The 13,029-nt window shown below is 39.6% G+C and overlaps 1 protein-coding gene across 2 annotated transcripts in view; it reads right to left on the bottom strand.

The window, feature by feature from the left end:
- Btaf1 (B-TFIID TATA-box binding protein associated factor 1) overlaps nucleotides 1-13,029 on the bottom strand; it is a 91,808-nt gene that overhangs the window by 68,712 nt on the left and 10,067 nt on the right. The window contains exons 2-3 of one of the 2 annotated variants that reach the window (XM_036167706.1): nucleotides 5,233-5,356; nucleotides 1,877-1,991 (exon numbers count right to left, since the gene is read on the bottom strand). In XM_036167706.1, coding sequence (XP_036023599.1) covers nucleotides 1,877-1,991; nucleotides 5,233-5,356 — 239 coding nt within the window. Of the gene's footprint in view, nucleotides 1-1,876; nucleotides 1,992-5,232; nucleotides 5,357-13,029 lie in introns of those variants that run through there. The other variant, XM_036167715.1, reaches the window with a different exon arrangement.

Below are 13,029 nucleotides of genomic sequence, written 5' to 3'. Positions count from 1 at the left end.
TTGTACAAACCATCAGAATCTTAAGTGGGTATGTGTTTCCAACAGTGAAAGCATGTTATATGAAGAAATGCATCTCTGTGTTGGCATATATGTTAAATATCATACTTTAATTTACTGTTTAAGGGTTTAAATCCCCCAGAGTTGCAGTATGAATTTATTATACTGCTAAATCAGAAGAAAAACATGCACAAAATGTATTGATAAGAGACAAACACTGTCTCCCCCTATGTCGGAGAATAGCTAGGACACAAACAACCACTCACTCAGCAGGACTTACTTTCCATACTCTAATTGTTGCCTCACAACAAACTATTGAAATTATACATCCATTTGAGACCCAATGATATCTTCAAAGTGTTCTACGTTCTTTCCAAAAAAGATCAGCTATAAATGCTAAACTATAACTGCTTACTAATACAACAGTTAACCTGGCATTTTCAGTCATTTACTGTGAACTAAAGTATAACTGCTTTAACGTAAAAAACAAAATCAAAGCAAAAAAAACCTAATGAATGTTTTCTAGTAATGATAACCAGTCTCACTATAAACTTTAATGCTAGTTTAACTAATTCAATAAAAATAAGCTGTACTTATAAGATAACCAGGGATAAAGAGCTAGAAATGAGAAGCTTCTGGTTTTAGATTTGATAAAAGGGAAATTAACACCAAAATTTAAAATAACACATCAGAAAATAAGAGCAAAAACTTTAAGAAATATAAGATTTATGCAAAAAGACTAAAATAAATCTAGTTGCTCCTTACTGAATTCTCACTTAGGGAACATTTATTGTATCTTATGAAGTACTGCACAATGCTAGAATGAAAAAATAAATTCAACCAGCCCTCAGGACACAGAGGCAGCTGGAACTCACTTTTCAACAAAGTGAGTTCCAGCACAGCCAGGGCTATTACACACAGAACCCTGTCTCAAAAAACAAATGAACAAAACATTCCTGGAAACTAAATTTGTAACTTTATCCTTTGACAGAATTCATAACACTACATAACTGATATTGTGTGCCCAAATTATAAAACACAAAATTTAGATAAAATAATATATAATAAAAGTTCACTTAAGCTGCAGGGGAAGTGGTGGCATACGCCTTTAGTCCCTGAACTCAGCAGGCAGAGGCAGGCAGATCTCTGTGAGTTTAAGGCCAGTCTGGTCTACAGAGTGAGTTCCAGGACAGCGAGGGCTATACTGAGAAATCTTGTCTCAAAAAAACCAAAAACCAGAAATAAAATCACTTAATTAAATCGTATGCCTTATACTGTCTCAAAGGCATATGGTTTACTTTAAATCATCAGTATAAGCAATCATAAAATAAGTACTACAATCTTTTACCTCTATATAACATTCAAAGAGAACAACAACAAAAAACACTAATTTGGGAGAGCAGTACAACTCAGTAGTAGAATTCTTGCCTATCATCCACAAGGCCCTGGGTTCAACCCTCAACACCAGAAAATCAAAACAAACAAGAAGACAAAACCCCTACACAGAGAGAGGACTTGACTAAAGAGTTAGCTTGCCAAATATCCACACATAAATTATGCTGAAGTTTAGAAAATATCACATTGTATGATTTTTCTAAACAATAATGAAAAATGAATTGTTTCAGATATTTACACCATATTCATCCCTTGGATGGAAGTGATAAATTTAGTACCTACAGGCTTAAATATTTTTAGAAATACAATGAAAATATTGTTTATCCAGCAGCTTTTCTTTTTAAGTTTGGTGGCAAAGCTGAACCTGAAAATGTGAAAATTAAGCCTTTAAATCAAAATTGAAATTGTTAAACTACATACTTTTCACTGTAATTAATTCTATAGTTATGTTTTGTTTCGAACTACTTTTCCACATTAAAGGCACCTTGTTTGGTTCTTGGCACTGGATTCCACTCAGGCACATTTTTCACTATAGCTTCAACAGCTTGTCCTGCAGCAATCCGGGTATCCCAATTTGCACTCCTTAAATATATTAATACCTTAAAATTATAAAATAAAATAATTACATATCAAAACAAAAGTTTGTTCCAAGTAACCAGAAAAACATTAATTTGTTATTAATTTATGATCTGGAAACATTCAGAATTATTAGGCTAATTCATAAAGTTTGATTATTCATAGAAAGTACTATCCTCCCTCCCCCACCTTTTTTTTTTTACAATTATTTTGTGTGCATGTGCAGAGGTCAGAGGACAACTGCAGAAATGGACCTCTCCCTCCACTAGCAGGGTTCCAGTAACTGAACTCAGGCTGTCAGGCTTGGCAGCCTCCTCCTTTACAAACTGACCCACTCCTCTTGCCTTCACTACCATCTTAAAAAGGAGAAAGAGGAGCCAAGGGCGGTGGTACACACCTTTAATCCCAGCACTCAGGAGGCAGAGGCAGAGGCAGAGGCAGAGGCAGAGGCAGATTTCTGTGAGTTTGAGGTCAGCCCAGTCTACAAAGCAAGTTCCAGGATAGCTAGAGATGTTACACAGAGAAACCCTGTCTCAAAAAACCAAAAATTTAAAAAAAAAAAAAAAAACAAAACCAAGGGGGGTGGGGGGAATAAAATAGCTAAAGGTGTTTTAAAAATAACATAGCCATTTAACACACTGAAAAACAAATTTGAGCTGGCAAGATAGCTCAGATAATAAGTAAGCTCCTAGCCAGGCAAGCATGAAGTCCTAAATTCAATAATCCCTAGAACCCAAGTAATGAACAGGAATGATGGCTAGCATTTACAATCCCAGCATTGAGAAACAGAGAGAAGTAGATTCCTAGGACTTAACTGACTAGCCAACCTAGATCTCCCTATTCAGTGATCTCCAAGCCTATGACATTCTATCTCAAAGCATCCCCACATGGATTATGGTTCCTGAGGAACAAGTCATGACTGACCTCTGATGTACACAGGGTACCCCCCCCCCATAGCCCATGAGCACTCTCTCTCTCTCTCTCATGTGTGCACACGTACACACACAGTGCCAAGTACATACCTTACTTATTCTCACTGCTTAGTAATTGAGAGGCTGAGGCAGAACTGCCCCGTGTCTTAGGCTACACAGTGAGTTCCAGACCACCCTGGGCTACAGAGTAAAACTGACTGACTGACTGAATGACTGACTGTCTGTCTGTCTCTGTCTCTCTGTCTCTGTCTCTGTCTCTGTCTCTCTCTCTCTCTCTCTCTCTCTCTCACACACACACACACACACACACACACACACACACACACACACACAGGAAAAGCAAGTGTCAGGCCTGGCATGGTGGCACACTCCTTTAATCCCAGCACTCAGGAGGCAGAGGCATTCGGATCTCTTTGAATTCCAGGCCAGCCTGGTCTACAGAGCTAGTCCCAGGACAGCCAGACTTGTTACAGAGAAACCCTGTCCTGAGAAAAAAAAAAAAAAAGAGGCCAAGCAGTGGTGGCACTTGGGAGGCAGAGCCAGGTGGATCTCTGTGAGTTCCAGGCCAGCCTGGTCTATAGAGTGAGATCCAGGACAGGAACCAAAACTACACAGAGAAACCCTGTCTCAAAAAAAAAGGAAGGAAGGAAGGAAGGAAGGAAGGAAGGAAGGAAGGGAGGGAAGGAAGGAAGGGAAAGAGAAAGAAAGAAAGAAAGGAAGGAAGGAAGGAAGGAAGAAGGAAGAAAGGAAAAAACAAAACAACAACAACAAAACAATAAAAATGTACATAAATTTTTTGTGGCAGTATTTTTCACAAAATAAATGTCCCTTGACTGATGAGCAGACAAATGTAGCACACTGTCTAAGTACTGTCCATTCATATCCACAGAACTATCATTTTGCAATAAAGGAGAATGAAGTAATAAAACACACTACAATATGAACACATTTTACTTAAAACATGTCATAAGAGATCACATACAGCACAATTTGTTTTGCCCCAAATATTCAAACAGACAAATCTACAAAGTTAGTTTAATGGCTCTTAGAGCTGAGTATGTGACTAAATACTGAGTATGTGCTAGAGCAACTGCTAAAAGGGATATGGTAAGGATACCGTATCCTGTGGTGATAAAACCATTTTAAAATCAGACTGATAGCTGGGCGGTGGTGACACACCCCTTGAATCCCAGCACTTGGGAAGCAGCAGAGGCAGGTAGATCTCTGCGAGTTAAAGGCCAGCCTGGTCTACAGAGTGAGATCCAGGACAACCTATGGCTACACAGAGAAACCCTGTCTCAAAAAAACAAAACAGGAGAAAAAGAAGACTACTCCTTTAGAAGGGAGCCCTGATGGTACCACCACACAATACATAACTGTGTATGTTGTAAGGACTTGTAACTCTGACTCCTGTGCATCAGGGAGACAAAGGTAAGGAGAGGAGGGCTAGACTAGAGTCTAGTTACCAGACTGTCTTAGGGCTCCCAATGTCTAGGCAATCATATGCCCTCACCCTATCCTCTAACTCGGTGGTTCTCAACCTTCCTAACGCTGCGACCCTTTTAAAATAGGTCCTCATGTTGCAGTGACCCCCTCAACCATAAAATTATTTCATTGCCACTTAATAGCTGTAATTTTGTTAATGTTATGCATCTTGATGTAAATATCTGATATGCAGAATAAACTGATATGTGAATCCCGACGGGGTCAAGACCCACAGATTAAGACCCACTGCTAGCCTCCTGCCACTTTCCTGCTTCCACCACCCTGAAAGATTACTGCTTTATTTTGCACACCAGGGAAGTTAACACAGGACATTTGTCAAATATTAATGTATCGGTACACTTCAACATATCCACAGGTAAGCAAAAATACAGCCAGTACACAGGAAAAGACATGTACTAGGATTACAGAAAAACTGAGCCACCAATGTAGAAATTTCCCATCCCAAACAGCTCAACTAGGGTCTTATACATTCAAGCATTGCCCATGAGCACTCATCCATTTTAAAACTACCAACTATCATATAATTATTAGCCATTAAGAACAAGTCAGACCACTAACAAACCAGATTAACAACTTAGTTCATTAATAAATTGGGACAGATTCAATTTTGTTATACAAGCAAAACGTTCGATGTTGACAGATCTCTTAAACAATTAAAATTTATTTAAATACTTTTTAAGCAAATAGCAACTCTGAAAAACTAAAGATATTTAACGAAATTCAGAGCACACAAGGTTACTTAGAGTGATTTTACCTGTCCTGCTGTTTCTCTGCTCATGGACAAGTCCTTATACTTGTATTACATTAAGAAAACAGAGTTCTTTACCTTAGATAACAAATTATTTAGTTCATGAGGATGAAGCTTCACTACTTCTCCGAGTTGCTGTGCAGCAGCTTTTCTTGTAACTGGAGTAGTACCAGTATCCAGTAAGATAAAAAGACGATCAAGTCTATAATAATAGGAGAAATACAGCAGTTATTCTGGATGTGTTTCCTCATAAACTTGAGGCAGAAAATGTATTCAATACCTCTCAACAAAGCCCTATGCTGGACCTAAGAAACAGAAATATCAAGAGTTCAAGGTCAGCCAAATCTACAGAGAAAATTCAAGGCCAACCTGGGATATGCAAAGCTGTGTCTCGAAAACTTAAATAAATGTAAATATAAATAAATAATAAATAAATATAAATAGATACACACACAATGTGTGTGTGTGTGTGTGTGTATGTCTGTGCCATGGCTATAAGATAGACTATCTTTGCTTTCAAGGAAGAAGGAACAGGAGCCAGCAATAAACTGAGGGTGAGCCTATAATCCCAGCTTTAGGGAGGCTGAGGCAGGACTGTCAAGGCCAACCTAGGCTATATAGTGAGTTCCAATCCAGCCTGGGCTCCTGAGAAGATTGTCTCAAAATGCTTAAATAAATGAAATTTTAAAAGCCAGCAATAAAAAAGAATGCAACTTGCAAAGTAAATAATATGGCTTGGTTATAATTCAGGGTAAATAAATATGAAACAGGATGACCAGGTACAACTCCTAGCACTTGGGAGGAAAGCAGAAGCAGGCTGTAAGCTTGAGAACAGCCTAGTCTACATAAAGTGTTCCCAACCAGCCAGGGCAGCACAGAGAGACCTTATCTAAATAAATAATAAGCTAATGAAGGGGAGAGGAAGAAAGGGAGGGAGAGGAAGGAAGGGAGGAGAGAGGGAAGAGAGGAGAAGAGGGAAGGGAGGGGAGGGGAGGGGAGGGGAGGAGAGGAGAGGAGGAAAAAGAAAGGGAAATATAATATACCTACAAAGAAAAGGAAATACACTTGCAGAAGTAATGTAGAATCCTTGACTGTATGGTGCAAGAAAAGTCTTGGGCCAAGAAAATGATGGGACCAACAGGGCAGAGTGGTACACAATTATCTCAGTACTCAGAAGGCTGAAACAGGATGACTTCGGGTTCAAAGTCAGCCTGGACCACATAGAGAGAGGGAAAGGAGACAACGCACCAAGTGTAACTGGGGTTATGCATTGGGAGGACTGATATGGCAGCAGTGGGAAGCCTTGTAGACAGATAACCACGATCCTAACAGAAAGAAACACAAAGAAGCTACTAGTCATGAGACAGGAGAAAAACATACATGGAAACAAAACATACATAGTGTGGAAATTAAGCAAAACATTATGGGTATTGAAAGAACTATGAGATTTTAAGTCTTAGAAATGAAGATGTCAAACAGGTCTTTGTGGCACATGCTTATAATCCTAGCACTTAAGAAAATAAGGCAGAATAATCAGTTTAAGTGTGAGATTAGCCTAGGCAACAACTGAGTTCAAGACCAGCTTGGGCTACATATTAAGACTTTGCCGCAACTCCCCATCCCATCCCATTCCCTAAAAAGGAAAAAAGTATCACTGAAAGAAATGAGAAAGGACAGTTGAAACAGGAAAAGAAGGCACGATCACTGGTGGCAGGGGAAGTATAGTCAGGAGAGCACAGAATGATAGTTGGAATAGGGAGCTAATGTTCAGAAGAGAGTTGACAGGTAAGAGTCACCTGCACAGAAGCAATACACACTGCAACTAATATATTCCTGAGTTTGTAACTCATGTGGGATAATGACATAAATCCAAACCCTAGTTCTGCTCTTTATAAACAAGATGTGCAATAAAACCTCAATAGATTATGCCTAGAATAAGGAGTGAAGGTGGACAAAGTCACAGCTACACAGCCTATCTACATGTCACACAGTAACCTTGCCACTACACTAACCCACTGAAGTAAAGTTAGTGCCATGTTTATGAAAGGAGGCTTCATATTTGGGATAAATGGATCCTTTAAACAAAATGGATGGGAACAATGGGCAAGGTTACAAGAACTGCCCATCTGACATGAGGGGAGCTAGTGGATATAACTACATTTTATCTATAAGGAAGAGAGAACAAACAAGGTCCCAAAGCTAGGCATGAGCTTTAAGCATCAATAAACTAAGATGTTTATAATTCTTCTGGGATTCTTTTTATCTCACAAAGAACTAAAAAGTTATAAAGTTCTGAAAGCCTTTTATTTAAGAAAAAAGGAAGAGGGGGAAAAAAGGGAAAAATAAAAAGACTATTAGAGGACAAATGAAATAGAAGAATTTCTTTCACACTAAGAGTCAGGCAACATGGTGGCCCATGCCTTTAATCCCAACACTCAGAAAGGAAGCAGAGGCTAGAGGATCTCTGAGTTCAAAGCCAGCCAGGGCTACACAGTGAGGCAGAAACACATGGGAGGGGGGGCGTTGTTTGTTTTTGGTTTTGTTTTGTTTTGTTTTTCAAGACAGGGTTTCTCTGTGTAGCTTTAGAGCCTATCCTGGAACTTGCTCTGTAGACCTGGCTGGCCTCAAACTCACAGAAATCCACCTGCCTCTGCCTCCCAAGTGCTAGTATTAAAGGTGTGTGCCGCTGCCACCACCCAGCTAGAAACAGTATTTTAAAAATGATTCATATTGCCAGCAGTGGTAGTGCACTCAAATCCCAGCTCTTGGGAGGCAGAGGCAGGTAGATCTCTCTGAGTTCAAGGCCAGCCTGATCTACAGAGCTAGACTGCCAAGGCTACACAGAGAAACCCTGTCTCAAAAAATGAAAAGAAAAAGGCATGTTCGTATTAAACATAAAATCATTATAAATGGTTAGAAATATAACTAAAATATGTCTTTTTCAGTCAAGATTAATAGTATGGAAACATTCAACTATTTCAGAACAAAATGCTGAGACATGATTTACATTTTACAGTTTAAGGGTATTGTAAGGAAGATACAGCTGAAGAAAATTCCTTTAGGCAATTAAAGCTGAAGACAAAAAAATAATACAACACAGTTAAAGTCCAAAAGAAATGCAAAAATTAATTTACACAAATATAGTACATGTAGACTGTATTTCTTCTGGCTCATTCACAGCTCTCTAACCGCTGGCCTTTCCCCTTCTGTGGAATATAAAACACTTGCACAGACTAATGGGTTTAGGTCTGACCCCCAGCATACAGTGCTATTGGGAAATGCAGAAGCTGCAGGTGGACCTAGCTGAAGGAAGTGATCACTGGGGATGTCTTCAATGGCTGTCTCTGCCTCTGCCTGAGGGGAGCAGTCCTGCACTACCATGCCCTTTACGCAAGCTCTTCTTTCTTCCCATAGGTCCACACAATTGAGCCAGCCAACCATGGACTGTGAGCTCTGAAACAGTAAGCTGAAACAGCTTCCTTTTCTAAAGCCACCTCTCAAACATGTGGCACACCAACAAAACACTGACTGGCACACTGTTCATGCACTGGTTTTTGCTGAAGGATTGGTGGGAAGCTCTGGACTGAGACAGAAGAAAGGAAAGCTGTTTATGACCACTGGTATTCTTAAAAAGTTCTAAGGTAAAGTTAGACTTAAAACCCTTTCACTATAAACTGATTCCCTTAATTCATTTTATTTGTGATTCTCAGGTCTGAGCCCTTTGACTTGTTTTCATGAGTCTGCTATGTCAGAGCTCACGAACACCCACTGTGAATCTTCACAACAAATATCTGTGGAGATGACAGGCATCTGCATGTTGCTATCCAGAATGCCTGAAGCTCAATGACAAAAGAAAAGATTTAACAAAATTTTAGGAGACCAACAAGATGGCTTACTGAGCAGGTAAAAGGGTTTGCCACCAAGCCTGAAGACCTGGGCTCAATCCTCAGAACCCACATAGGTGAAGAAAAGATTTAAATCCCACCAATTGTCTTCTGATCTCTACATACATACCATGACACACAGGTAGGCCCTACCCCAAAAAAATAAATGTTTTTAAAAAGAAATTTTAAGGGGTTGGGGATTTTGCTCAGTGGTAGAGCTCTTGCCTAGCAAGCGCAAGGCCCTGGGTTCGGTCCTCAGCTCTGGCAAAAAAAAAAAAAAAAAAAGAAATTTTAAGCATGCAAAAACAAACAGGCACATACCTATTTTTTTTTTAAGTGTCCCTGTTAAATCCAACTAAATTTAACCTCCTACTTAAATTTGTATTTAACAAACTGCAACCTCACTTGGCCCAGATGTGGATTTTAAATTTTATTAAAGGTGCTGGGCGGTGGTGGTGCAAGTCTTTAATCCCAGCACTCAGGAGGCAGAGCCAGGCCAATCTCTGTGAGTTCAAGGCCAGCCTGGTCTACAGAGTGAGATCCAGGATAGGCACCAAAACTACACAGAGAAACCCTGTCTTGAAAAACCAAAAATTAAAAAAAAGGTAAAATTACCAAAAATTAAATATTTAAATAAGTTTTATTATAAAGAAATAGTTGAAGGGCTGGGTAAGAGCACTTGTTTGGCAAGCATGAAGGCTGTGTTTGAATCTCTAGCACCCATATTTTTAAATTGCTGGGCAGGACCATGTATGGCCCCTATAATCCCAGGGCTGTGGCAGTCAGTGGCAGGTGGGTTGCTGAGGCTTGCTATCTGCTGACCTAGCTCATGGTTCAGAAAAGACCCTGGCTCAAGGATGGTGAATGACACAACAGGACACCTGACATTCTCCTATGGCCTCTGCAAGCATGTGTGCTGCATAACATACATAAACCACACTGACACAAAGTGCTGAAAATCAAATCTATGCCACAGATGTTTCTATTTGTATTCTTCAAAATATCAAGGATGCTTTCATACGATGTGTGCAATTCACATCAACTGAGGACTCAACTATTGAAAAAACACCCTCACCCCCAAAAAGAAATAGACTGAAGTTTAAAGACCTTTCAAAGTCTTACTCTGTCATTTATTTTCTTTTGGTGGTGGTGGTGGTTTGCGCCCCCTTCTCTCTCCCCCTTGGTTTCTCAGTGTAGCCCTCTTGTCCTAGAACTCACTCTGTAGACCAGGCTGGTCTCAAACTCACAGATCCGCCTGCCTCTGCTGGGATTAAAGGTGTATGCCACCACCACCTGGCTTCTGTTGTTTGTTGGAAGACTGCCAAACTCACCTAAAATTTCCCTTAGACTCTTCTTATTTTGAAGTATAGAACTAGATAGTGTATATATTTGACAGTTTAACATTCCTATAAAAGTTTGTCATATCTTTGATTTATGTGATGCTAGTTTGTTAAATTGTGCCTCTGGAAAAATTCAACTACTCTAAAATTTTCTGTGGTTTTTTTTTTTAGATGATCAAAAGACCAGCTGTAAAATAAACACTCTAAAAAGCCATTACCAATCTATTTGTTAGTCCATATACAGCAAAATATACTCTAAGGAAATACACTCTAGTACTAACCTATTTATAAGACCATGTCTTGATACCATTACTCTTCTAACCTCAATTACCCTTTCCCCAATATCTGATCATAACATCTGTGTCATTAACCCATTCTCTCTGCCTTCCACTAACTGTGCAAAGATCTCTTGATCTCCATTTTCTAGCATACTTTCCTTTAGGGCCAAACATCTTCAGCAAGTGCTTAAATATTAAATACATTTATTCCTGGGGCTGGAGAGAGAACTCAGCCAGTAAAGTGCTCGTCCAAGCACAAGGACCTCACTGAAAACCCTAGACCCCACCTTTAAAAAGACCAGCAATCATTGTGGTGCATGCCTGTAATCCTGTGCTGGGAAGGCAGAGACTGCCAGGTCCCTGAGGCTCGATGACCAGCCAATCTATTCTAGTCAGTGTGTTTCAGGCCAAAAACAAGATGAATAATATCCTAGGAATGTCACCAAAGATTGTCATTAGGCCTCCACACAAATGTGCAAATACATATACACATACCATTTTTTCTGATGTGAAATTTAATCCTGGAAAACCTGAATTATAAATGACAGAAGTACCAGGCAGAGGTCACCAACGAACCCTTAACCTCCAAATCTAATAGCATTTTTATAAATTCAAATTTTCTTGACTCGTCTATGACTTTTGATACAAGTATTCATTCTTAAATTCTTTCCTTCTGAAGTTTTGATTACCTTGGTAGTTTCCAGGTACTTCTTTACTTCACCTTGTATTCATACTGCTCTTTCTATGAAAGTTCAGAACTCACACAAACTTTGGTTGCTCATCTCACCAGTTTCTCTTTTAGGAAACTACACACTATTGTTTCTTCATAACCAGTACAAATAGTCCCCAAATCTAGCTCATCTGACACACTTCCAACTGCCTTTAATTATATATAATTCATACTAAATGTGATCCAGTTGTCAGATTAACTTCCTAAAGTATACTCCACAATACTGTTATATTATTTTTCCCTTTATAATGTCTTTTTTTGTTTGTCTGTTTATTTTGGAGACAGGGTTTCTCTGTGTATGTAAGGTCTAGCTTTCCTGAACCTCACTCTGTAGACCAGGTTGGCCTCAGAACTCAAAGAGATTGGCCTCCTTCTGCCTCCTAAAGGTATGCACCATCACCACCTGGCAAATTTAATTTTTAATCTATTTTATTTTATAGACAGGGTCCTCATGTAGCCTAGATTTGCCTTGAACTCTCGATGCAGAAGAGGTTGGCCATGAAATTTTGATCTTTCTACCTCCACCTCTCAAGGGCTAGGGTTACAGGTATGTGTCACGATGCCTGGTTTAAGGGGTAGAGAGGTAAGTATCGAATGAAGGACTTTATGCATTCAAGCACTCTCCCAACTGAGCTACATCCACAGTCTTAACAACGGTCTTATAAACGGGGCTTGGAGACACATGACTTAAGTTCAAACCCAACCTGTGCTACATAACCAAGCTATTATCTTAGTCCACTAGTAAATTTTTGTATTAGTTTGCTTTTATTGCTGTCATAAAACACCATTACCAGATAGATATAGTAGTACATATCCTGGGAAACTCACAGGCCAGTTAACCTGGCTTATAGAACAGGGGTGGAGATGACAACAAGAGACCCTGCCTCAAAAAAAAGTACAGGTGTCTGGCAGTGGTGGCACACGCCTTTAATCCCAGCACTAGGGAGACAGAGGCAAGCATATGTCTGTGAGTTCAAGACCAGCCTGGTCTGAGTTCTAGGACAGCCAGGGCTGTTACAGAGAAACCCTGTCTTGAAAAATAAATGAAGTAATGACTGAATGAATGAATGAATGAATGAATGAAAAAAAAAGGGTAGAGGCAAGTACTGACCTGTAGGACTGTTCTCCGTTCAGCACACTCCTACCCATACATCTTTGATACTTCTCTAACCCAATGCTGTCCCTATCTATATCCCACAAAGGTCCTCTTGCGTCGCCTTTCTGCAGAGCCTTTATCCCAATGCCATGTCATCTCTGCTCACTTATCAGTCAACTGCCCTGAGATTGTCTCTTTCAATGCTGGTTTGTTTATTCTCACTTCTTCCACTGCAGTAGTAACCAAAATTGCCTCCTTGAATAGAGAAATAAACACAAGAAGACTTTTCTAATCTTCTTGATCAAAGCTCTTTTGGGAGTTCTCCATTCCAACTAGAAACAGCAAATTAGAGACCACAAAAAAGGAGAAATAAAAGAATGACCAGATAAAGATCTGACAACAGGGCAGTCTGACTTGTTAATCTAGGGTAGCCAGCTACGAGACAAGTAGGGTACTACTCATCTGGGCCAGGCCACAGTGATACAGTGAGAACTGGTAGAGGAGATGAGGGAAACACATCAAATAAAGTATTATGTTAGATAGTAGG

Source organism: Onychomys torridus, chromosome 1, assembly GCF_903995425.1.
Source record: "Onychomys torridus chromosome 1, mOncTor1.1, whole genome shotgun sequence".
Classification (NCBI taxonomy): Eukaryota; Metazoa; Chordata; class Mammalia; order Rodentia; family Cricetidae; genus Onychomys; species Onychomys torridus.
The sequence above is the reverse complement of the archived record's forward strand: the minus strand, read 5'-3'. Positions and strand labels throughout refer to the sequence as shown.